General features: G+C 42.2%; 1 protein-coding gene across 3 annotated transcripts in view; it reads left to right on the top strand.

Annotated features, from left to right (window-relative positions):
* Positions 1–23,109, top strand: part of CARS2 (cysteinyl-tRNA synthetase 2, mitochondrial) — a 39,997-nt gene that overhangs the window by 4,954 nt on the left and 11,934 nt on the right. For 2 of the 3 annotated variants that reach the window (XM_030469017.1, XM_030469018.1), the window contains 8 exons: positions 1,291–1,408; positions 3,907–3,978; positions 4,656–4,761; positions 5,474–5,557; positions 8,044–8,173; positions 11,431–11,564; positions 16,379–16,446; positions 19,105–19,171. In XM_030469017.1, the coding sequence (XP_030324877.1) occupies positions 1,291–1,408; positions 3,907–3,978; positions 4,656–4,761; positions 5,474–5,557; positions 8,044–8,173; positions 11,431–11,564; positions 16,379–16,446; positions 19,105–19,171 (779 nt within the window). Of the gene's footprint in view, positions 1–1,290; positions 1,409–3,906; positions 3,979–4,655; positions 4,762–5,471; positions 5,558–8,043; positions 8,174–11,414; positions 11,565–16,378; positions 16,447–19,104; positions 19,172–23,109 lie in introns of those variants that run through there. The other variant, XM_030469019.1, reaches the window with a different exon arrangement.

Consider the following 23,109-nt stretch of genomic DNA (forward strand, 5'->3'; position numbering starts at 1 on the left):
TTGGCCTTCTTGGCCACCTGGGCACACTGCTGGCTCATGTTCAGCTTCCTGTCAATCCAGACTCCCAGGTCCCTTTCTGCGTGGCTGCTCTCAGCCACTCTGTGCCCAGCCTGGAGCTCCCCATGGGGTTGTTGTGGCCAAAGTGCAGGACCCGGCATCAGGTCCCGCCATCAGATGAATTCTCAGTGAGCTGGTATTCATCAGAAAACTATCCCCCTGGCAGCATGTGCCACCTTTCAAAAAGCATTTTTCGACATGGGTGTAATACAGACCATGACCAACAGGAAGTATTTTTTCTTCATCAAGATACTACACATCTGTAAATCTGAACCCTAATGCCACCTGGCCCCTGCCACTACAGAGAAGTAAAAATCCATTTCCAGTATTTGTTTGAACTTCTTTGCTCGTTCAGTTGTGGAGCTACAGTTTGTGTGGTGCTGAGGGTCAAATGGGAAACTGTAGATCTGCAAGTCTCCTTTTGGGCTCTGTTTCCTCCAAAGCCAGAGCAGGCTGAACAGACAGAGAGCCTCTGGTGACCATCTAGAACTTCCCTTAAAAAAAGCCTGGGCTTTACTCAAAGTGTGTTCTGAGACGGGGTGGAGCAGCAGAGGAGACTTTCACAGCCCTGTATAGCTTATAGGTACATCAGTTTATCAGTGTTAAACACTCTGTTTTGTGCTGTAGAGCCTGAATAATTTTGAGAATTTATTTTCAAGTGTATATAGAACAAAGTAGCCCCCAGAGCCTCCCATCTTTGCTATCAGAAAAAGTCTGTGTTGATATATAAATGGAATGGTTTCTTGGTAGCTATAATTGTTACTCAGCCCCAAGCAAAGTTCATTTGAACTTTATTTCCGCCTCATTCTTTTTGCCCCCTGGCATTTGAAAACATGTTAAAATATATGAGGCCTGAGGGATGTTTCTCATGAATATCTGATCCATGTGTCTGTACTGCTTGCTTGGAGAGAGTCTCCTGGTTCACATGCAGCTTCTGACACAGTTTGGTGCTTGAATAAAAAGGTGCAACAAAAGCAAACTCTCAGAAAATTTGATGTAATGTGTCATTAATGCCAGAAGAGGGTAGGCCAGTTCAAGAGAAATTTACTTGACTTTTCTGCAGGCAGTAACTGGCTTTGGAAAAGCACTTTGTACACTTAAGATATTTTCAGTGCAAGTTTTGGGGTATTTGTCCCTGTGGCTGTTAGTGCCATTTCTTGTTTTCATTTAAGTTTATTCTTACTACTAGATGTTTAAAAGCTTTTATTATTTTTTTTTTCTTTTATCTTCCAGCTCCTATGTTAAGTTTGATATAATTCGGAGGATAATGACTAGGTTTTTTGGAATTGAAGTTATCATGGTGATGGGGATCACAGACATAGATGACAAGATAATAAAAAGAGCCAATGAGGTAGGTGTTTGCTGCAACCTTTGACCCAAATTCTTGCTATTTTGTATGGCTACTTACATAGGAAAATCAAGCCATGTTTTTTTGCTTGTTTGCTTGGATTTTTGGGGGGTTTTTTTGAGCTGTGTTTGAATTAGTATATGATAAATGTAGATATTTCTACTCCCTTAGCATGGCTGTAATGGGGTTGGGAGTCTGGAGAGCTGGATGTTGAAGGCTGTGTAGAGGTAAATGGGTGCAGAGCTGTCTGAGGGGTGGAGGTGAGGAGGGCTTCACTGCATCACCCTTGGCTGGGGTCCCCTTGCCCTTACCTGGAAGGCCAGCAGGGAGCAGAAAGCTGGGATGAATCCTCAATATCTTATCCCAAAACTTAGGAAGCTTCTGGCTCTGTTGGGGAGAAGCCTTGGGTGCTCTCTGTGGTTAGAGGTGGTATATACAGCTTTGCCACACGTGTGGCTGAGGGTGGCTCCTGAAAGGTGCCGAGCACCATCTAGCTGTAATGTCAGCTTAGAGAGCTTTATCAGCGTTGTCACCTACATGAGAGTTGACGCTGAGCATAGGGTACCCTTTGTCAGACTGGGGCTATGAGTGGTTCTCAGTTGTGTTTTAATCAGACTCAGTTTTGGACCGTGAAACACTAAGAATGTATTCTGTGTTTTGAAGTTTTTTGGTTTGGAGTTTGTGACTCGTGTCTTCTGGACATGCAGATGCAAGCTTTAAGCTAGTTTCTTGAAGCCAGAGACAGCCATCACTTTTATTTAACCTTTAAGTAAACAGATACTATTTCAGTTAAATATAGGACACCGCATTAAAATTACTATTATCACTCCACTCCTGTAGCAATGTGTGTTCCCTTAGTTCATTTACATGCAGTTTTCTAAGGCAGTAGGCCATCTTTACGAAAATAAAAAACCCCAACCATCCAACCCCCCAGGCATTTAGTATTTTTGTGTGCATTTTAAATTTTTTCCATATTATCAGAGCATTATGGAGATTTTGTGTCTGAGGAGAGGGATATGACATGATGTTTTAGAAGAATGTGTGTTCATTTATTGCATTCTTTCTTTTTGCGAAGTAATCTTTTTGTAGCCTTTTTTGGTGACTTTTTGAAATGCTTGCTCTCTTTTGTGTATTTTGTTTGAATGGCTGAGGCTGCCTTCTCTGTAGCCTGATCTTGTTAGGACCTCTGTACCTGAAGCAATACAGGGGTAGGATTAACAGACCTAAGCTTGTTCTCCATCCTTTCATGAGATTCATATAGAGAAAGCTTGAAAGTTGGGCATCCAATCCATGATGAACATGCTGCATTCCCACGGTGGTCCTTTGAGACAGAGATGAGTCTCTGTGTTTTGAACATCTGTCTGGACAGGAGGAATTTCTGCATCTTCCTCCTGCAGATGTGTTTGTCCCTCTGTTGATCAAAGAGATGATTTGTCTAGGGAGATGAGTCCCATTTCTGGGGCCAGGAAGAGCACTCTCTGGTCTGTAGGCAGAAGCATGCCTTTGGTTCTCAGTGTTGAAGATCTCCCTTGTTTAACTGCTGGATGAGCATCTGGTCTGTCTTCACCAGAACTCCTTCCATGTCCCGGAGCTTGTCAAAATAGTGATACCCACCTGTGCTCTGAAAATCAGGCCCCTTAAAGAATCTCCACTAATGAACTGGAAGAGGAGAAAGAGTATTAATTTTATCACCTACAAGCTGGAGAGGCTGGCAGTATGTTGTCTCCCCCCTGGCAGGTTCTCCTCAGAGAAGCCTGCATTTGAAACACTGGTATCATGCATTTGCTTGCTAGAGCAGCTTTTGCTATCGTGCATCTTTCAAGCCCTGGCCTCTTCTGAATATTTTAGAACAAGCAGCTTGTCATGTAGAAGTTGTCTTCTTCCTTTTTGGGCTGTGCTGTCTCGTTACTTCTGCAAGGATCCCTTGTCCATCACTCCATGAGTGAGAAATGTGGAGAAGGTGGTTAAGAAGTGAGGCACTTGGCAAAGTGTGGGGCTGACTTTCAGCTCATTTCCCCTGATTGTACTGTTACTATGATCAGCTGAAATAGCTTATTTTTCTTAATCACTGAAAATTAATATTCTGTCTCATCCTGTGAGTTTCTGATCCGTCTTTCTGCCATGTAGGTGGTATTGGTGTCCCCTGCCAATAGTTGAATGAATTTCACATGCTGTGTACTGTAGTAAATCTTGTTACTGGAAATGGAAGACTCTTTTAAGAGGAAAATAATGAGGAAGGGAAGGAGTTTTTTATTTTAATCTTCGCTTGCTTTCTCTTAAAAGATATGTATTAATATTTTGGCAACTCAGAACCATAAATGAAATAGTCCTTTAATGTTATTTATAACTTATATCTCCCCATGAATGTGAGATTAATAAGCCTGGCTCTTTACCTTAGGGGCTCTGTAAGTCTTCCAGACTATTAGCTGACTGATAAAAGATTGCAATATTCCATATTACTACTTTGATTTATGAATCACTAATCTGCTTCTCTTTTTCAGATGAATATCTCGCCGGTAGCTCTCGCTCGTATTTATGAAGAAGACTTTAAACAAGATATGGCTGCCTTGAAGGTACAGATACTTGAGCTTCTAAATTTAAGAGTATTTTAAAGCAATTTAAGAATATTTTAAAGCAATTATTTTGGTAAGGAATCTGATTTTGACAGTTTGATCTGAAAAAATAAATTGATTTCTTGTGTTATGAAGTGTTGCTTGGAAACTGAGTACTGATTGAGTTTTTAATTTTCTTGGAAAGATATTGAACACCTTTTGAATAAGGAAATGGGGGCAGAAGCAAACCCTGGCTTTGGAATGAACAGGCTGAATTTCTTCAAGAGCACAAATTACTTTCCCTGTGCAATAAAGCCTTCGTTCACAGATGATACATGTTTATTATAATGTGGAATTAGGCTGATCTAAAGCATAGGAAACATCAAATACTCTTTCACTGACTTCAGGTGACTTTGCTTCTTGTCCAGAAAATACTTGTCAGAAGCAGGGGGTAAGCCACTGGGAAAAATTAGTGGATTATTATTTTTTTTTTGTTCCCACCCCTCATTTTTTTTGTGTGTATTATCTTGAATGATGCTTATGACCTTTAAATGATACTTGCAGTATTTTTTTCTTATTATTATTTTGAGGTACAATGTAGGAGAATGTTCTTTAAAGTTTGTTTCCTTAGAGTGAAGGGGCCTGCCAGCAGTGTCTGTCATGCAGGCTTATGACATGTTACCCTTTCTTTGTTTAAGGTCCTTCCTCCTACAGTATATATGAGGGTGACTGATAATATTCCTCAGATAATTTCCTTTATAAAAACAATAATTGCTTGTGGACAAGCTTATGCAACCTCACAAGGTAAGACCTTTAGCAAGACCACTCCTTGTTCAGCACATGCATGGGAAATGAATGCTTTTGGTAATCCTGTTTTGGGACCAGATGAGACACCCTGTGCCAGGCTTTTCTTGTGTTGATTAACAGTCAGGGTGTGAGCAACTTGTTTGTGGTGACGTGAGTAAGCAGAACAACTCTTACTCAATTTCTTAGTTACATGAAGCTCAGTACTTAATATAATTATTTACTGTAATGAACTGCTGTCTAAGCTCCTCTGGGGAAGTCCTGTCCTGGCTTCTACAAGTGAGCTGAGAGAATCTAAACAGGAGGTGGGTATCTGCTGTGTGCTGTAAAAGATGTGCCTGCAAAACACAGCGTATGGATCTTTTTTTAGCAGAGCTGGTGGTTGTAGAAGCATTTGAGCACATAATAACTGGAGTAGCAGTAGGCTACATTTCAGAGAAGGGATTGCTGATTCTGCACTGGCAGGAAGAACCTGGAGAGATACCCAGAGCACAGTTTTCTAGTGTGCAGAATGAGCAGAATGTCATGAAGTTACTGAAAAGCTGGTAACCTAGAAACATCTGCTACTACTTCTGCGATATTTCTGGATTTCTAAATCAGAATTTCAAATGGGAGTTAAAGGGCATTTTGTTTTGCTTTCAGGGAAATGTTAGCTCCTCATCACGAATGTGCTCCATCTTTGCTATAAAACTAAACATTTCTTTTCTATTAGGCAATGTTTATTTTGATGTTAAGTCTTGGGGAAAGAGATACGGAGTATTAACTACTATTTATCCTGATACCCAAGATGAAGCAGGTAAGTTCATGGCACCAACTTGTTTGTATTAATGCATCGTTTGAACTCGTGATACATGTAGGCCCAAACTTTGATTCAACAGTCTGAAACAGGTTTACCTGTTGAGTATAGCCAGCTTTTTGGTCAGTTAAAACCTTTTTTTTAAAAAATGTTTTTTTATTTAGACATGCACTGTTGATAGTGCAAGAGGAAACCTGGTAGTTTCTTTTAATACTTGATACACTTTATACCTTTGTTCTGGTATCCTTGAACAGTTGCAATTCTTAATTTTATTTAAATACTTGGGAGTGGTACATACAAACTTTATAGTGAGGTGGTGGTCTCATCCATTGCAGTAGCCAGCAGTGAAACAGTAAAGGGTTAATATCGGGTAATGTTATTGTTTGGGCAGTAGCACCCTTCTGAAACCTGATAATGAAATGAATTTGCTTCTTTTATTACTTACTACTGAGCTACTGCTAAGCATCCTATTTGTGTAAGGGTGAGTAATCTTTTTACAGGCTGTAGTAGAGCAAGCTTATACCCTTGGCTGTTTGTTTTTTTTGATGCATCTGTTCAGCTGTTGAGCAGGATTTCTGTAGTTTTTGAAAGTTGGGTCTGATCAGGTCTCAGTGTTGGAGAATTTGGTCTCCTACATCCTTTGCACACTGGAATTCAATATATCACTTATTAAAAAAAAATAAATCTGTTTGCAATTACTGCGAATGTCTGGCAGGCTGATGCTCAGACAAATTGCAGCCAGAAACTTCCTTCAGCTCCACTCTGGAGTTGTTTCAGCATTACAACTCACAGAGGGGATGTGTTGTGTCATCAGTTATTTAGAGGTAATTACTGACTGCAGGGGCAGCCAACAGCCTCCTGGGCTGTGTTAGGAAGAGCACTGCTAGCAGGGCAAGGGAGGTGATCCCTCCTCTCTGCTCAGCACTGCTGAGATGTGCCTGGAGTGCTTGGTTGAGTGTTGGGCTTCCCAGTATGAGAGACATGGATATGCTGGAGAGAGCCCAGCAAAGGGCCACAAATACACTGGAGGTACTGGAGCATCTTTCATACGAGGAAAGGCTGAGAGTGCTGGGCCTGCTGAGCCTGGAGAAGGAAAGGCTCAGGGGCATCTTACACTCCCCATGAGGTATTAATAGATACGGGAAAAGAAGAGACAGGCTCCTCTCAGGGGTGTCTGATGACAGGACAAGAGGCAATGTGCTCAACTTGAAATGCAGGAAATTCCACTTACACCTTATAAAAACCTTTTTTTACTGTGAGGGTGGTTAACACATGAAGGCAAAAGAGGGATGGAGTGAACAGATACTGGTCAGCCAGAGCTTGGCAATCTAGTGAAAGAGTCAAGATGAAGATTCAGTGGATAAATCTAGGGCTGTATCTTGCCAATTTGAAATGATGAAGCACGTGTAATGGATTTTTGTAATGTGCTTCCCTTAATATTACATCACATTCCCAAGAGAGACTGTGTATAATATCAATAAAGTACAAACGGAATGGCTCAAGAAAAATTACCATCTAATAGGTCTCCAGAAATAGCTGTGGATCACTGTAGAATGTGTTGATGCTGGACTGCTCTGGGGATTGGTTCAAATCCAGTTGTACACTGTGGTTTTGTTAGCAGTCTGAAATAAGTAGAGGAAAGAAATAAATGTCAACTGCTGATAAAACAGGTGGGTGGTGGTAATTAAAGGGAACTTAAAGTGGTGCAAGATGCTTGCCATGCTGGATCCCTTCTGGCCAAATGGCTATGTTGTTCTACATCAGTCAAATGCATGGTCTTGTATTTGTCAGTAAAAAAAATGCAGAGTCCAGAACCCCATTCTGGAAGTCTTGCTGGGGTGTGGTGTGTGTCCCATTGGGGTTTAGGAGCCAGCACAGATGACCTGTCCTCTGCAGAACTGTGGCAGGAAGGGCTACATCTTTGGCTATGTGGCCAAGGAAGCAGCAAATACAGCTGAGGAGACCTTTGTAGAGAAACCATTGGTGAAAATGGTACTAAAAGGTTTCTACTGTACAAGAATAGGTTTGATTCTCATCTCCATGTTCTTGATTTTATAGAATCTCATTATGGAGTTCTGTCTAGAGAAAAAAATCATGGTGATTTTTGTTTTGTTTTGTTTTAATTTTGGTTTGGGTTGGTTTTCTTACCTTTTCTGCTACAGTACAGTCTGTTTGTCCTGGGGAGCTGGCTGATAAGTAGCTAAATGAATTATGTAAAAACAGAGAAGGCGAAAAGGATTAAAAGGATAGGATGTAATAAAGAATCTTGAATCCATCTTTTTTGCCTGCAGAAATTTAATTCAGTGTATTTTTTTTCAAATGCTTGCTTGAGAAACTGGAAGCCCTGTATAAGTTGCAGGAAAAGAAGTTGGGCAAAAGAGATTAAATTCAGAGTAGTTAACTAAATGCACATTTCCACTTGCTTTCATTTGCTCATTTTTCTCCTGTGAGACATATCCCATTAACAAATCACTTATTCTTGGCAGCTGATACTGATAAACGACATAGTAAAGATTTTGCCTTGTGGAAGGCTGCCAAACCACAAGAGCTGTGTTGGACCTCTCCCTGGGGAAAAGGAAGACCTGGATGGCACATTGAGTGTTCCACAATATCAAGGTGAGTTTTCATGGATTTTAAATCTAGTGCTGATTTTTACTTTTAAGTTACAGTACAATAGTAGCAGCAGTATTGAAAGTGGTTTTTATTTTTTTCAGATCAATAGAAAGCACCAGTTTAAATGTGAATATTTCATGCAATTTGGGATGTCATCTGTGGCCCAAATAAACTCTGCTCCACCTTAATGGTATAGCTCTCTTGCTATGTTTGGACACCTTCTCTTGACCAGACTTGGGTATTTAAAATGTCATGCAGGGTCATGCAGTTGAGTAGCAAGTCTTTTAACTGGAACTGAGTAACCAAATTTTTACTGGAAGTTAAGTTTCTCATTTATTTGCCTACTTTTGACTTCTTGCTGTCTCTATCACGCCTAGTTCAGGATATAGTGCTGTGTCAGGAAGACAGGCTATGGGATTCCATCTTGGCTCCAGCAAATGTGACATCTTGCTGGGTTTATCTTAACAGCAGTTGTGATGTTCATTTTAATCATCTGTCACCTAGCTTTCCTTAAAAATCAGTCTATTAAATACAGTCAGTATTAAATACTCCTGATTTCTCTGTGGCAGTATGTTATGTGGGCACAATGCATATTGTGGTAAGCATAATTTTGCTTGTAGTTGGTTAAAATTAATTTGCTCTTAAGTTGGAGTTTCATTTTCTCTGTGGGAGGGTAGTGTTTTGTCCTGCACTGTATTAATTCATGACTTTTTAATCTGTGCTTTGAAAAAAAAGACTGTGCTGGAAGATTGAGAGTGGTACTTAGGTTTGTATTAGTCTTGGATGTTTTTTGGAAGCTCATATAAAATTATTTAGCTCTAATGCTCTTTAGCTTGAGAGTTTTCAACTCATCTGAAAGCAGACAGAACAGGTGCTTTAGGTTTCACCTTCACATACTTTGCTGGTGCTTCTGGGGCTGTTGGTCATTAATACCTGATTGTGAAAAGCTTTTATAAGGGTGATTTTCTCTGTAGCTTCAGCTCTGTGAAACAGTTCTTAAAGCAGCCAAAGTGCACAAAAACGTGTTTAAAATGCAGCCTATGACAGAAGTGCACTCTAGGTAAGAAGTGCCAGGCCATTACAAAACAGCCTATCTGCTACTACGCTGCTGTTTATAGTCTGCATTTCTTTCTGTAAAAACTTATTTTACTGCAGCTGGATGAGGCTCCTGACATGTGAGAGCTGACCTATTCAGAGTAAACGTAGTAATCTTGGACTGTGAAAAAGGAAGAGCTTTTTTTGGTAGGTTACCTGAAACATTTGGCTGTTTCAGTCAGCTGCCCAGGGCCTGTTTGAACCAATAGATACTCACCCACCTCTTTTGAAAAAGGTCTTGAAGCACTGTGGGTAAGTTAGATGAAATGATTTTGAAAGGTCTTTGAAAGGTGTCCAGGGAAGGTGAGAATCCAGAGCTTCAGTGCAGCCCTGGAGGAAGGAGCCACCTGTGTTGTCTTGGGTCTGATCTCCTCTCTGAAGTTTCCTTTGCAGTGAGATGGGCTGCTCCTCCTGCCCCTGATCCCTTCCTCCCTTCTCATCAGTTCTCAGTGATTTTCTTGGGGGGAACACCAAGTGGTCAGCGCTCCTCTGTAGATGGCACAAGGGAGGGAATGAGCTGGGATCACTCTTGTGAAAGAGTTCTGCTTAAGCTGGTCTTGGAGCAGACAGGAGGGATGTGAGCTTGGGAAGTGACAACAGCCAATTTTTCTTCTCTCTCCTCCTTGTTTTCTTGTCTTTCTGTGCCCCAGCAATTTTTGCAGAGCCATGGTGAGCCAGGATGTTTTGTTCCAAGAAGGGACAAAAAGGTCCAAGGAAGTGATTCTGCCCCTGGTGAGGGGTGGTGGCTGGTGAGGCCACACCTCGAGTACTGTGTCCAGTTCTGGGCCCCTCAGTTTAGGAAGGATATCGAGGTCCTGGAGCAGGTCCAAAGGAGGGTAACTAGGCTGGTGAAGGGATCCATCACAAGTCCTGTGACGAAGGGCTGAGGGAGCTGGGGGTGTTCAGCCTGGAGAAGAGGAGGCTCAGGGGAGACCTCATCACTCTCTACAACTCCCTGAAAGGAGGGGGTAGCCAGGTGGGGGTTGGTCTCTTTTCCAAGGCAACTCTCAGCAAGACAAGAGGGCATGGTCTCAAGTTGTGCCAGGGGAAGTTTAGGTTTAGGTTGGACATTAGAAAGAATTTCTTTATGGAGAGGGTGATCAGACATTGGAATGGGCTGCCCAGGGAAGTAGTGGATTCTCTGTCCCTGGAGATATTTAAAAAGAGACTGGATGTGACACTCAGTGCCATGGTTTGGTAACCGCAGTGGCAGTGGATCAAGGATTGGACTTGATGATCTCAGAGGTCCCTTCCAACCCAGCTGATTCTATGATTCTAGTAATATCTAGCCAGGTACTTGTTAATGTGACATATGGGAAGACTGTATGCACATATGTGTGGGCCTTGCTGTTTATTTTCTGCTTGTTTAGATCTTGCATCTTCCCCAGATAGCGTGTCCCTTGTTTCTGGTCCGTGCATGTTAGTTTAACTCCCTGTGGTTAGTTAAGTGTTGTCTTAGGTTAACAGATTGGCAAAATGAAGTTACTAACTTAAGCAGTGTGACCCAGCAGGGTGCAGCTGGCAGAGTGAAGCAGCTTTGGCTTCTGGTGTTTAACCAGAAGGAGTCCAGGTCTGTCCCAGTGCCACATGAACACTGCATGAACACCTTCCTTCCAGCCACCAGTGTTAGCAGAGAGATCTGTGTTGCTCCATGAGTGACCCACATGCATGCAGCTGTGCTGCTGGGGTGAGAGGGATAGCCTTGGGAGATCAGAGGCATTCACACTTTTTTTTTAAATTATAACAATACAGGACTAAATATTTTCTGGCGTGAAAGTGTACAGTATTGCCTGAATTCTTACAGAGAATTTACAAGATGAAGAATACTAATACCACCTTTACATGTTTGGTTTGCAGATGAAGGCAGTGGTATGACACCGACACTGTAGCAGAACAAGGAAAAGAGGTGTCCTGCTTGCTGTTCTTTAGTCTAGGTTAGAAAAATAGTTACTTCTACTAAGGAGTTAGTTGCAAGAAGATACCGGTCCTGTACATACAAGTTCTGTTTTAGTTTTGGTATCCAAAATCTGTGTAAAGTCTTGTTTTAAAGCTGCAGTCATTAAATTGTACCATGAGATTTGTTGTTACATCTTATTATTTTCTGCATTTCTTTTACAAAAGCTTTTGTTGTGTTCTACTTACCGATCAGGAAAATATTGTTACAGTGCAGTGTTTGGAAACCAGCTGGATATCCATACTGGTGGAATAGATCTTGCATTTCCTCATCATGAAAATGAAATTGCCCAGTGTGAGGTGTATCATCAGTGTGAACAATGGGGAAATTACTTTTTGCATTCTGGTAAGTAAAAATATTAATCACCTAGGAGACCTGTAGGAATTATTATTTCTCTTTTTTTAAGTTTGGCATTTATATAGTATAAAGTGTGAGGGGAACCTTCCAAGCAGATGGTTCTCTACAGTGACCAAGTTCATGCCCTCACAGAGTGAAGAAACATGAATGAAGGTGAATCTTGAAACTGTAGAACAAATGCCTTTATTAATGAAGCATTTATTGTGAAATATTCCTGAATTTCATCTGGGGAAATCTCCAATAATAGCAGTATATGCATTGTGCATGTACTGTGTTCACTCCTAATTAAAAAAGTGGGAAGAAGAGGTTTTCCTGTAGATTCTCTTTCCCTTTCATTTGAGGTTCCTCAAAATTTGAGGGTATTCTTTGTGAAAAGCTTTATTTCTTAATTGTATTTTGGCTGTAACAGTCCTTCTGCAGGAAGAAGATGAAAATAGTTGATATTTTCTATATGTGTTTATGTAGTCCTCCTGAAGCCAGAAATTTCAGTGTTCTTAGAACAAGAGCCTGGGTTATCTGAAGGCAGGAAATGAAGTTGACAGGTAGTTGATTGTAACATTTTAAAAGCCTTCAGAGTAGAATAAACCAGTCGTGTTCTCCAACATCTCTCAGCAGCAGTTTCTTATAAGCTTAAAAAATGTTTCAGTAACATGCAGAATACAATAGCTTGTGTTTGTAAAAAAAGTGAAAGGCTTTTAATCATGTTAAGAAGACATTTGTACTTCTGGAAAATTAGAATTGAGAGAATGCTAAGACGCATGAACTGATGAACCAACAAAACTCAAAAGATGTGATCCCCAAGAGAAATGCCAGAGCTGGGATGTTTTGTGTGGTTTGAAATGTAGGAGAAGCCTTGCAGGCAGCTGGTCTGCTGCAGCACCCAACTATTGGATGTCCCATGTGTGTAATTCACTACCTGTAGCTATTTAAATTCTCATGGAAAGCCTTTTTTATCTACTGATAGCATTATGCCTAGTGATGGATATGAGAAAAAAGATTTGTGCTGAAGACCAAGTGAGTCAGATGCTTTGGTCTGCTCCAGTAAGGCATGGTCATTGAGGTTGCTGGTGGTTGGTGAGAATCATCTCTGTGGCACCCATGGGCTATCCTTCAACTCTACAGAAAAGTGGAGGCATTGAGTCTCACCACTGTGGTCCCTTAACTCTCTAGTCCTCTGGACAAGCTTCAGTATGTCTCTGCTTTCCTATGGAGTGTGAGTGACTTGTTGTTGGTGTAGCCCATAGATGTCACAAACCTCTCCTCTTCTCCCAGAGGTGACCTTGCTTGGCTGTGCCTGTCTAAACTGTACCAAGGTGTCATTTACTTGTTTGTTCTTCAGCAGCGGCTGCTGCCTGGCATTATGTAGAGCTGCTGCTCGCTGCCTTTGTGTGACAGTGCTTCAGTGTCATTTGTGCTGTACATACAGTGCTTTCAATTACATTGTCATAGAATCATAGAATTGACTGGGTTGGAAGGGACCTCAGAGATCATCAAGTCTAACCCTTGATCCACTGCTGTTGCAGTTACCAGACCATGGCACTGAGTGCCACATCCAGTCTCTTTTTAAATATCTCCAGGGAGGGAGAATCCACTACTTCCCTGGGCAGCCCATTCCAATGTCTGATCACTCTCTCCGTAAAGAAATTCTTTCTAATATCCAACCTAAACCTCCCCCGGCACAACTTAAGTCCATGCCCTCTTGTCTTGCTGAGAGTTGCCTGGGAAAAGAGACCAACCCCCCCCCTGGCTACACCCTCCTTTCAGGGAGTTGTAGAGAGCGATGAGGTCTCCTCTGAGCCTCCTCTTCTCCAGCCTGAACAGCCCCAGCTCCCTCAGCCTCTCTTCATAGGATATGTGCTTAAGTCCCTTCACCAGCCTAGTTACCCTCCTTTGGACCTGCTCCAGGACCTCGATATCCTTCCTAAACTGAGGGGCCCAGAACTGGACACAGTACTCAAGGTGTGGCCTCACCAGGGCTGGCCTCACCAGGTACCAGGCTGTCTCATGGTACCAGCACTGTTCCTGTTGATGGAAATCGTGAAACTTTTCATCCTGTTGCAGTCATCGTGGTTCTGGATGGTCTCCAAAGAACTGAAGTGAACAGAAAGTCAGATTCAAATCTGCAGTCTCTTTTCTTTACTGAACAGTACTTTGTGCAAGATGTTTTTTTGAACTCTTTGAGCCGCTTCCCTGAGTAAGAGATGTGGAGTTAAGCCTCTGCTATGCTCTTGGGCTTTTTTTTTTATATGTGTTTGTACTGTACAGAAAAAATACTGAATTCTGGTTTCAATTCCCAGTATGGAGCCTGGTGTAAAGCAATAGCGATTGTCCAGAGGCTGGTACATCCTCCAGGGTGTGCTTTGCTCCTGAAATGCTGGGGAATTCTGTGAGCTTCCAGTGAGATGTATTGGTTACTGCCAGGTGAAGCCTTATGTCAAAAATCAGTGAATCTCATTTTTCAAGCTTGAAAATGAGTTTCATTGGAAATGAAACTTTAGGGGTAATATTTTTTTGAATATAACTAAATAAAGAGGAGTTAATTTTTCTTAAAAAGGGAAGAAAAAAGGACTTAATTCAAGGGGGCAGTTTGTACACTGAGGTTCTCTGGGAGCTGACAGATTACATTCATTAAGTCAAAAAATGTTGCTGGAGGATGATAGTATGAATTATTTAGGACAGATGAATCAGCTTCAGGAACAATTTATTCTGGTAACAGACTTTGGAATTTTAGCAGGTTTAGAATTGGAGGAGCAATCCCCATTAGAAGAAGAAAATCCCTGCACTGGGGATAAATCTCCTCATAAGGACCTTATTTTTAGACTACTTGTACTCTGGGAAAAGCGCCAAGCCAAAGTTATGAAAATCCTTCTATTTTGTGATGCTTTAATGAAATCATCTTACATGCTGAAACTCTTGAAGGGGAATATTATTTCAAATTCAGATGTTACCTGTAACTTATTAGGAAAACACAATTAAACTATTTTAAGCTTGGCTGCCTGAAGTTAAGTAAGTCAATATTTAGGCACCTTTGCAAAAGAAAAGAATAATAATTGTACCCAGGCTCTCCCCCTTCTCCCAGAACTATTTGTCTGTGGGTTTTACTTGACTCAGAAGAGCTGCAGGTGGCCAGTGTTTCTGACAGCATGAATGTTCTTATTGAGGGCCCTGAATTTAACCATGGAGTATTGAAAATGGCCTCAACTATTTGGTAGCAGGACAAATGTGATGAAAATGAAATTTTGGGTCGATCATAGATTTCTTCTCTATCTGGTTCTGTATCCATGGATCTCTTGATTCCTTTTTAGAGTGTGATGTGCAAACTTAAATTTCCATCTGGATGGGGTAGGACAGAAGGTAGCCTTGTTGTGGAGAATCTTTACTGCTTTGAAGCATTGTTAGAAGTAGCTAAGAAGTGAAACAAGATGTTTTGCACAACCATTACCAGGCCTGAGCATTTTGCTTTTTTATCCAGATGTGTAATGGGGATCTTATCCACCTTTGGAAGAGAGAGACTTCCAGGCAAGGCTGCAAAAGCATTGCTGTGCAGAGAGTAGCACAAAATTCAGAGAGCTGCTTGAGCCACCTCTGCCACCACCACCACCTGTAAAAGCAAAAAGCATCATCATAGGTTATCCTTACAGAACACTCTGAGGCAGTGGTAATGCTGGACTGCCAAATCTGGAAGAATGTAGAGCTCTGATGTGGTATTCAAGAGTAAGAAAAGTTCTTAAAAAAAAGTTAAGAGTCTGCCTTTAACTATAATTAAGTGCTGGATTCTGCTGGTCATGGAGGGCCCGAAAATTGTGTGATAGTTTTGAGCATTACAGAACTTACTGAATTATTCTGTTATTAGGACAAGCCAATTAAGGCTTTTAACAACATTTCTGAAATGATGCTGCTTTTTATTGGCTATGTGTTCAGCATCTCTCTGGTGCTGTGAATAACTCATGTTTTCCACCAGCAGTGATGCTGTGGATCTCATGGACAAGGCCCAGGAGTGCACAGCCTGAAGTTTTGCTGAGGTCTTGCTTCTGCAGGACTTTCAGTCCTGAAGCTGAGCTCTACCTACCCTCCTAAATGTGATGGAGGTGGTTACTGCCTTTTTCCTGTCCCACAGCCCTGCAAAACAGCAGTCCATGCGTTCAGAGATTGCATTTTAAAATAATTAAAACTGTGCATCATATCTATATTCCTCCTTCCCCCTTCTTTTTTCTCAGTCTCCCAAAGTCTGGAGAAATAGGAAATATGTAGAGTGTTCGTTTTACATGTGAGGTATTTTGAACCAGCATAACAAACTTTTAGATTAAAAAAAATAAGGGTAACAGCCATCAGCAAGTAATAAGTACAGAAACTTGTTTGTGATACTGTAACGTGAGATCACTGGGAGACGCTTATTAAAGGTCTTAAAATATTTCTGTTAAGTCAAGTGTAACAGCTAAGGTGGGAAGACTAAAAAGTATTTCCTTCCTTGTTTGCTTGTTTTTATCAGTTATGAGTAGAGAGACTTTTGGGGTTTTTTCCTTATTAATATCTTTGGTTGTGATGGTGGGTGTTTTGTTTTGTTTTGTTTTAAAAACATTTTCTTGTCCTGTATTTTAAAATTCACCTCATCAAAATTGAGAATGGAGAGATGTGCAGGGCAAAGCTATTGGAAAACACTGCATTTAAATGGTTGACACATTAATATCACAGCACATGCTGCCTCTAGTGTTCCCGGGGTCTCAGTGCAGCCTTTCTCATTTGCTCCCCATTCAGAAACATGCTCATTTATCATGATTAATTTTTATTTTTTTTTGTTCCAGGGCATTTGCATGTTAAAGGCAGTCAAGAAAAAATGTCCAAGTCATTAAAAAACTACATAACAATTAAGGTAATCTGTTTTTGTGAGTCGAAGCAATATATGTTAGTAATATGTAAATATTAATCACAGCACTCTTTGGAGAAAAAGTGCTTGCACTGCAGCGAAAGACCTGAAGTGTGGGGTATTTCTCCTATGTACCTATTGTTGCTATTATTGCTGATCTGGATGTAGGAAACCTGCTCAGACTCAGGGTTTGCCTGTCACCTGGATCTCATTTTGCTGGGAGTTGGTAGGAGCAGCATTTGTGGCTGGTATCAGACTTCTGCATAATCATTTATGGTTGGACTTGACAAACTCACGGGTATTTCCCAGCCTAAATGATTCCATTCTCTAGTGATGGGTTCTCATCTGCTTTCAATAGTACAATTTGCTTTGGGGACCTGGAAAAAAGCAGCTGTTTTACCTTGTTCTGCTTGAGGTGAAATGGGACACAGTGTCAGCATTTTGTCAGGAAGCTATCAGGTGTCCTGCAACCACACCATGCTGGCACTCTCTTGTATCTGCCGTTATTTTTATACAGTCACCTTGCTGGTGAATAGAGAGTTGTGTCTTTTGGTACCCACAAACCACATCAGTATCTCCTGTCTTACTGTGTCCCAAAGCCTGTGGTGTAGCCCAGAGCAGGGTTCCTCTGTCAGGCATCTGCTCCTGTGATGGCTGATACCTATTGCTAGAAGTGGGTAATTTCCTTCTTTTAGACAAAGCTTGGGAGGCTGTTTCAGCACATATGTTCCCCTTTGCCCTCTCGGAAGATTTAATTAAAATCTCTTTAAAAAGGAGTTCAATGTGAGCTGCTTTATTCTTAATTCTCCTGATGCTGTCTGGGTACAGTTAAGCCCTGTCTCCCCCAGGAAAATGACCCCGTTGCTCACAGAAATTTCCTGAGTCTCAGCAGACATCGTGGACAGAGAGGAGACCTGAACATTAATGCAGTGCATGCACTTAAATATTATGTATAGAAAAGTTCCCTTATGCCTCTGCAGTGGGACTTGCTTGTATTGAGAAAACAAAACTTAAGCCCCCCCCTCTCTTCCCTTGTGTGTCTCTGCTTTTAATTTCTGTCCTTAAACTCTTACATAGCAAGTATTAATCATACCCTGTGAGTGATTTGCAGTCCAGTGGAACAAATTTCTTCCCCTGTACAGCCTTCCTGCTTCTTGAAGGTTAAGTTCCTATGCTTGCTCGGGAAGAGGAGAGGCCCCTCTGGGATGATCCCTGCATTCCAGGCTGTCACCCAGGCATGGCTGCCCTGTGTCCTCTGCATTTAGCTGCCCTAGTTTGCCTCCCCCTTGTCCCCTTCTCACATTCTTTTTCCTTAATATCTGTTAATTCTGACCCTTTAGAATCAAGCATGTTGAGGTATTGCATGGCCAAACAACCTGCTTTGAGAGGGCAGTAACACTTTCTCTGTGCTCCATTTTTAACAAAATGCAGAATTTTAAATTTTTTCTTTATCAGTTCAAGTGGCCCTTTCCCAAATTAAAATTTGTTTCCATCCTGTACTCCATGCTTTACTTCCATGCTTTACTACCTTTGCATATTAGTGTAAAACTTCTGGGTACATTTGGTACACTCAGTTACAGAGTTTAATTAAAAAATTAAAAAACAACCAAAACCCCCCAAAAATCCAACACCACCAACTGTCTGTTTCTCAGTTTCGCTTGCCCTGATTGCCTCAGTTATTTGTTTCCATGTGAGACACAGCACAGAGCTGATGCTTTGCTACCTTTAGGCTGGTTTAGTCTGGTCACAGAAGCTGAATTTCAAAATGAGCCTCTTTAAGCAAATGACACGTTCTACATTTTCTCACTTGTTTTAACTTCCCCTTATAGTTTTCTATTTTAGGTGCACCTCAGTGTTGCAAACTTGCCAGCACCAGTTTGCAAACTGGGGGGGAGGGGGGGAAAAGGCATGAATGCAGTGTTCACAGTCAAACTGCTGGGGAGCCAACCTTGCTGAGCTGGAAGTGATTGAATGTTTTATCAGTGCACCTTCCCAGTGTTTAAGCACTTCTTTACACTATTAGTATAAACTAACTGCACTAGTAGTAAGATTAATAATTTGCTGTTTACTAAATTATTTGTAAAGGTAGATAAATCTCCCAGTGAAATGAATTAGGTTTCATAATTAACACAGATAAATTCTAGCAATATAAAAAAATAGTTATTATTGTTTATTCCCCATTTTCCTTCAGGTTCTAGTCCTGCAGAAAGAATTCCCTGTTCTTTTTCAACTGATTTTTTTCTTTTTCATGAAGTTTGCAAAACTCATGAGCTGGCCTTTCCTGCAAGACTATCTCCAAATCCTAGTTTAGTGATTTCAGATTGTTTTTGTTTTTTGTTTTTTTTTTTGCAGAGGTCTTTATACAGTATGTATGATAATAGTTAAAAAGTACTTTTTACTGTCTCATCTGGCATTGTGTGCATATTTAAGTCTTTTATATATGTCTACACATCTGTCTTACATGGAATTAGGTTTGGTTTAGTTTAGACTTTAAACTAGTGTTGCAGTTTCAAGCTTTGTGCCTCTTTTGAACTAAAAAGATGGGTTATTTGTCATGTTAGTTTGTATGAAATACGCTGTGAATCTAATGCAAGGAGGTGGAAGAACTCCTGAAGAGATGGGTTGATATATTGCTAAAACTCTCTTTTTTTGGCCGGAGTTTAGGATTTCCTGAAGAAATTTTCATCAGATCAGTTCAGGATGTTTTGCTTGCGCAGCAGATACAGCTCAGGTAAGGATAAAAACCCCAAACCCCTATTTGTTGAGATGTGCATGTTTTCCCCCACAAGCTGGTGGTGCAGAGGGGCAGTAGTGGGGCAGTGCCCTTGCAGTCCTTCCCAAGTGGTTGGGAAGGTTGGTGGTGGTCTGTGGGAATGCTCTGTGGCTCTCCTGTAGAAAAACATCTCTACTGAGCACAGTACGTAGCCATTCATTTAAATACTTTCCTGAGCTGCATTTAATTGCAACTCTCAATTGCACTTCCAATTAATGAATTACCTCCATCTCTGATTTTGCATCTGTTGCAGTCACTTGTATTTCAGTCACCATCAGCTGTTTTTGGAGATGTATCTAGGTAGAGCTTTGCCTTCTATTCCCATAGGGTATGGCAAGGGCTTACTATAATAACTTTTTATCTCCCTGCTGTGTTATCATTTTCTGTCCTGTGGAGCTGCTGAGTGTTCAGGCAGTTCATGGTGCAGTGCAGCTGGCTTACACCAGCCCTTGATAACCTAATGATTATCCTAGCCTGGCAAACATTGCTGGTGGGGAAGGGTGTGGGAGATTTTGTCAGCTTCCTTCTCTACACCGTGGTATTTTCAATAGGCAGGTGCCACTTTGAACTCAAAGAGGCTTTCAGATGGTGTTTTTACCAGTTTAGTGGGGCTTGCCAAAAGCAGATGGTAGTTCCATAACCATTGCTGGCTCATCTGGCTTGTTTGCCACCCTGGCATGGTGAGGGGATGAGGGAGGATGAGGCAGCACCTTCTGCGTAAGGCACCTCTGGCAGGGTGACCAGGAGAGCTGCTGTGACTAAGGCTCTGTTGCTTTGCTTGTGCTCACCAGTGTGCAATGCACCACAAACCTTTGTAGATTTGGAGTCGTTGCTCTGAGAAGTATTTTTGCTTGTTAATGCCTCCAGCTGATTGCAAGACCCACACCTCTCATCATCTTGGTGGAGCCTCCCTCTCTCATAAGGCAGCTGAAGGTGTTGAGAGTGCCATATGTCCCTGAAATATTTCAAAGGATGAGATAGTAAAGAAACTGCTGGTTATTAACTGCTGACCTCCACCGTGGTAGGAAGGGAGGACTGGATCCAGGTGGGAGGTTTGCTGCAGAACAAGCTCCCATTTGGAGTGGGAGAGGAGGCAGGGAGCACTGCCACCACGGGGTGAGGTAGTGGCATTCCCAGCTGGTTTGGGGTGATGCTGTAGGGCAGTGGCACACCTGGCTGCTTCCACTGGGTCTCTGTCAGGAGATGAAATAGGTTGTGCACATATAAATGGCTCCTCTGCTGCAACTGGAGGCACTTGGGAGTTTTGAACAAATCTGTATTTAAAACAAATGGCTAGCACCTACCACAGTATCATATGTATGTTCTTCCTGTAAACAAAAACCTGATGGCTGGCAACTTTTAAGTTTGCCTCAGGGCAAGGAATGGCACTGGAGCCCTGCAGCCCAGGGCTGACTGCATGCCTTTTGCTTTTTCAGCTGCAGGTCAGCTGGCTGCATTTGAACCTCTTCAGGAAGGGATGTGGCCCTATTTTTGCCTTTCTTCTGTTATCACCTTCCTGTGATAAAAACAGAAGGCTACCTGTGCATATACAGGTGACTGGGATGAGAGGATACAGTGGTGTTATATCAGAATGCCAGCAGATAAGGGTTACTCGCAGGTCTGCTGTGCTTGCCACCTCTATCTTATGTGTGGAACTAAGCTAAAGAACCAGAGTTAGTCCCTGCTGGGTCAGGTATTTACTGTGCAGCTCCTCAGTTTTTTTGTGTCCCTGTTATCAATTCACTTTGGTCAGAAGGTAAGTTTACTGCACTCCTTCTCACCTTGCTGTCTGCTTCTTAAATATTTTTATTAGAAGTCAGATCCCAAGCATCTTCTGTTTTCTTTCTAAAAAGATTTTTGTAGCCTAAACCTGTTGGTGATGATTCCTGCCATCCCTGCCTATGAAGAGGAGCCTTCTGTTCTTGCTAAAACCGAGGCTGAGGGGGTTGGGTGACGTTGCCATACTCTTGGATTGAGCCCATAAAACATTTGTAGGCACGCAGATGAGGGCAGCACCTAATGGCTGGGAGTGGCTCATGTTTGGTACTGTTTTACATGGATCTTGGGCTTGGAATGGGCCTTTGCTGTCTGGGTTATCCCCTGACTCTGTGTGTGTGCTGATGGGCACCTGAGGATAAACTGGACTGCAAACTACCCCAGCAACAGGAAGGCAAGACCTGGAGGGGCACGTGCAGGGTGTGAATGCAAAACACATGCATGTGTTTTGTGAGAGTGGGGACACCTTCCCAAGGTGGTCATTGTCACAGGGAGGATGCCTTGCCCATGGGGAAGAGGAGAAAAGTCAGAGGGAAGAGGCTTTGACATGGGACATCACCCTTCCACTGTCCATCTTCTGCAGGGTGCTCCATCATCCTCTCTGCCTCTCAGGCCGATGGGGCTGAGCTCATTGGGGTGGAGTTGAGCTCCAGGAGCTATGGTGGTGATCTGGGCCTTCTGCTTTGGCTGATGCCTCTGTCTGTCTCCTTCTTGGCCCGAATCACTACCTTTTGGCCTGCCTGGGGCTGTTGGAAAAAGCTCTTTCCTAGGTGCCATAGGCAGCAGGATGGTGCCCCACTTCCAACACGCCTGCCAGGCTGCCTCTGGGTGCAGCTTAGCAGGAGAGGTGCTACCTCCAAAGCACTGTGGGATCCTGTTTTGAGGAACTGCTTTTCCTTTTGTATCTCATCAGCAGTAGCTTTCCTTTTGCAGATAGGCAGAGAGGCTGTGAACATGCTGCAGGCAGCAGGGTTCTGTCCCCAGAATGCTCTCCTGGCCACCAGAGCCACTCCAGTGATATTGTAGACCTGAGTTAACTGTAATGTTTTGGTCCCTCCGGTTTTTAATTACTTATTGGTGCTAATAAACATGTGCTTTGTAACTTGAAGATGTAGTGATGGTGCCCACAGTAGCAAAGGAGTAGGGAGTACAGGGAAGCTTTACTGTGCTGGGCTTCCCTCTGCTGTGGGTTTGCAGTGCCTGCAGGCAGTGGGTTAGGAGAGTGCCATGAACTTGGGAAGAAGAATGGCTTTAATCAGTGTGATCTTCATCAGGATAAACTTGCATCAAGTATTCCTCCTGGAGTCCATGTAACCAAGGTAATCAGTTGAGTAATCTTAGTGTATATAAATGGTCTCTTTCAATATTTCACTGTTTTCTTGAAGTCTGTTATATCAGTCTTTTTAAAGGCTGAGTAAAGCTTAATTTTAAAACCTGTGGTAATGAGGCAGTAATGCAGATTTTTAAATACACACAAGTGGAAAATATGACAAATAGAAGTCCAGGCTTACACCTTAGTTATATTGGGATAAACTGTATGGAAAGTCAATTCAGTGGGGCTTCTTTGGAATTATAGGCTAGTGGAATCAAGATTAGGTCTCACATCTGGCTGCTTCTGCCCTCTTGGATCTGCCCCTTTCCTCACACTGCCTGATGTAAAGAGTCTGTGTCTGGGCAGCATTGGGTGATGGCATGGAGCAATGGGGCTGTAATGTGTGCAGAACAAGAGCTGAGATTGCTGTGGAAACCACAGGAGGTGCTCAGTCCTGATGAGATTAGGAATATTCTGCAAGCTGTAGTTTGGATGCACCTTAGTGCAGAGGTCAGGCATAAAATGGTGAAGCAGTACTGCACTGGCTATAAATGACTCTTTGATACAAGTAATCCACTATGATCTGATGCTGTGGGAAGGAACACATTCAAACTTAGGCCTGTTCGTGGTGGACACAACTTCCACCAAATTTGAGCAAGTTGTCTTATGTGGGGTCCAAGCACTCTTCTATAGGAAATTGCCTTTTGCTGTACAAATAAAAAGAAATTTGTCTTTCTGATGGCAGCTTGCAGTAAAAATGCCAGGGGTGCAGTCCAGCAACTGCATTTCTAAGGGTGTGGGCCAGGCA

The sequence above is a fragment of the Calypte anna genome, chromosome 1 (genome assembly GCF_003957555.1).
Source record: "Calypte anna isolate BGI_N300 chromosome 1, bCalAnn1_v1.p, whole genome shotgun sequence".
NCBI lineage: Eukaryota > Metazoa > Chordata > Aves > Apodiformes > Trochilidae > Calypte > Calypte anna.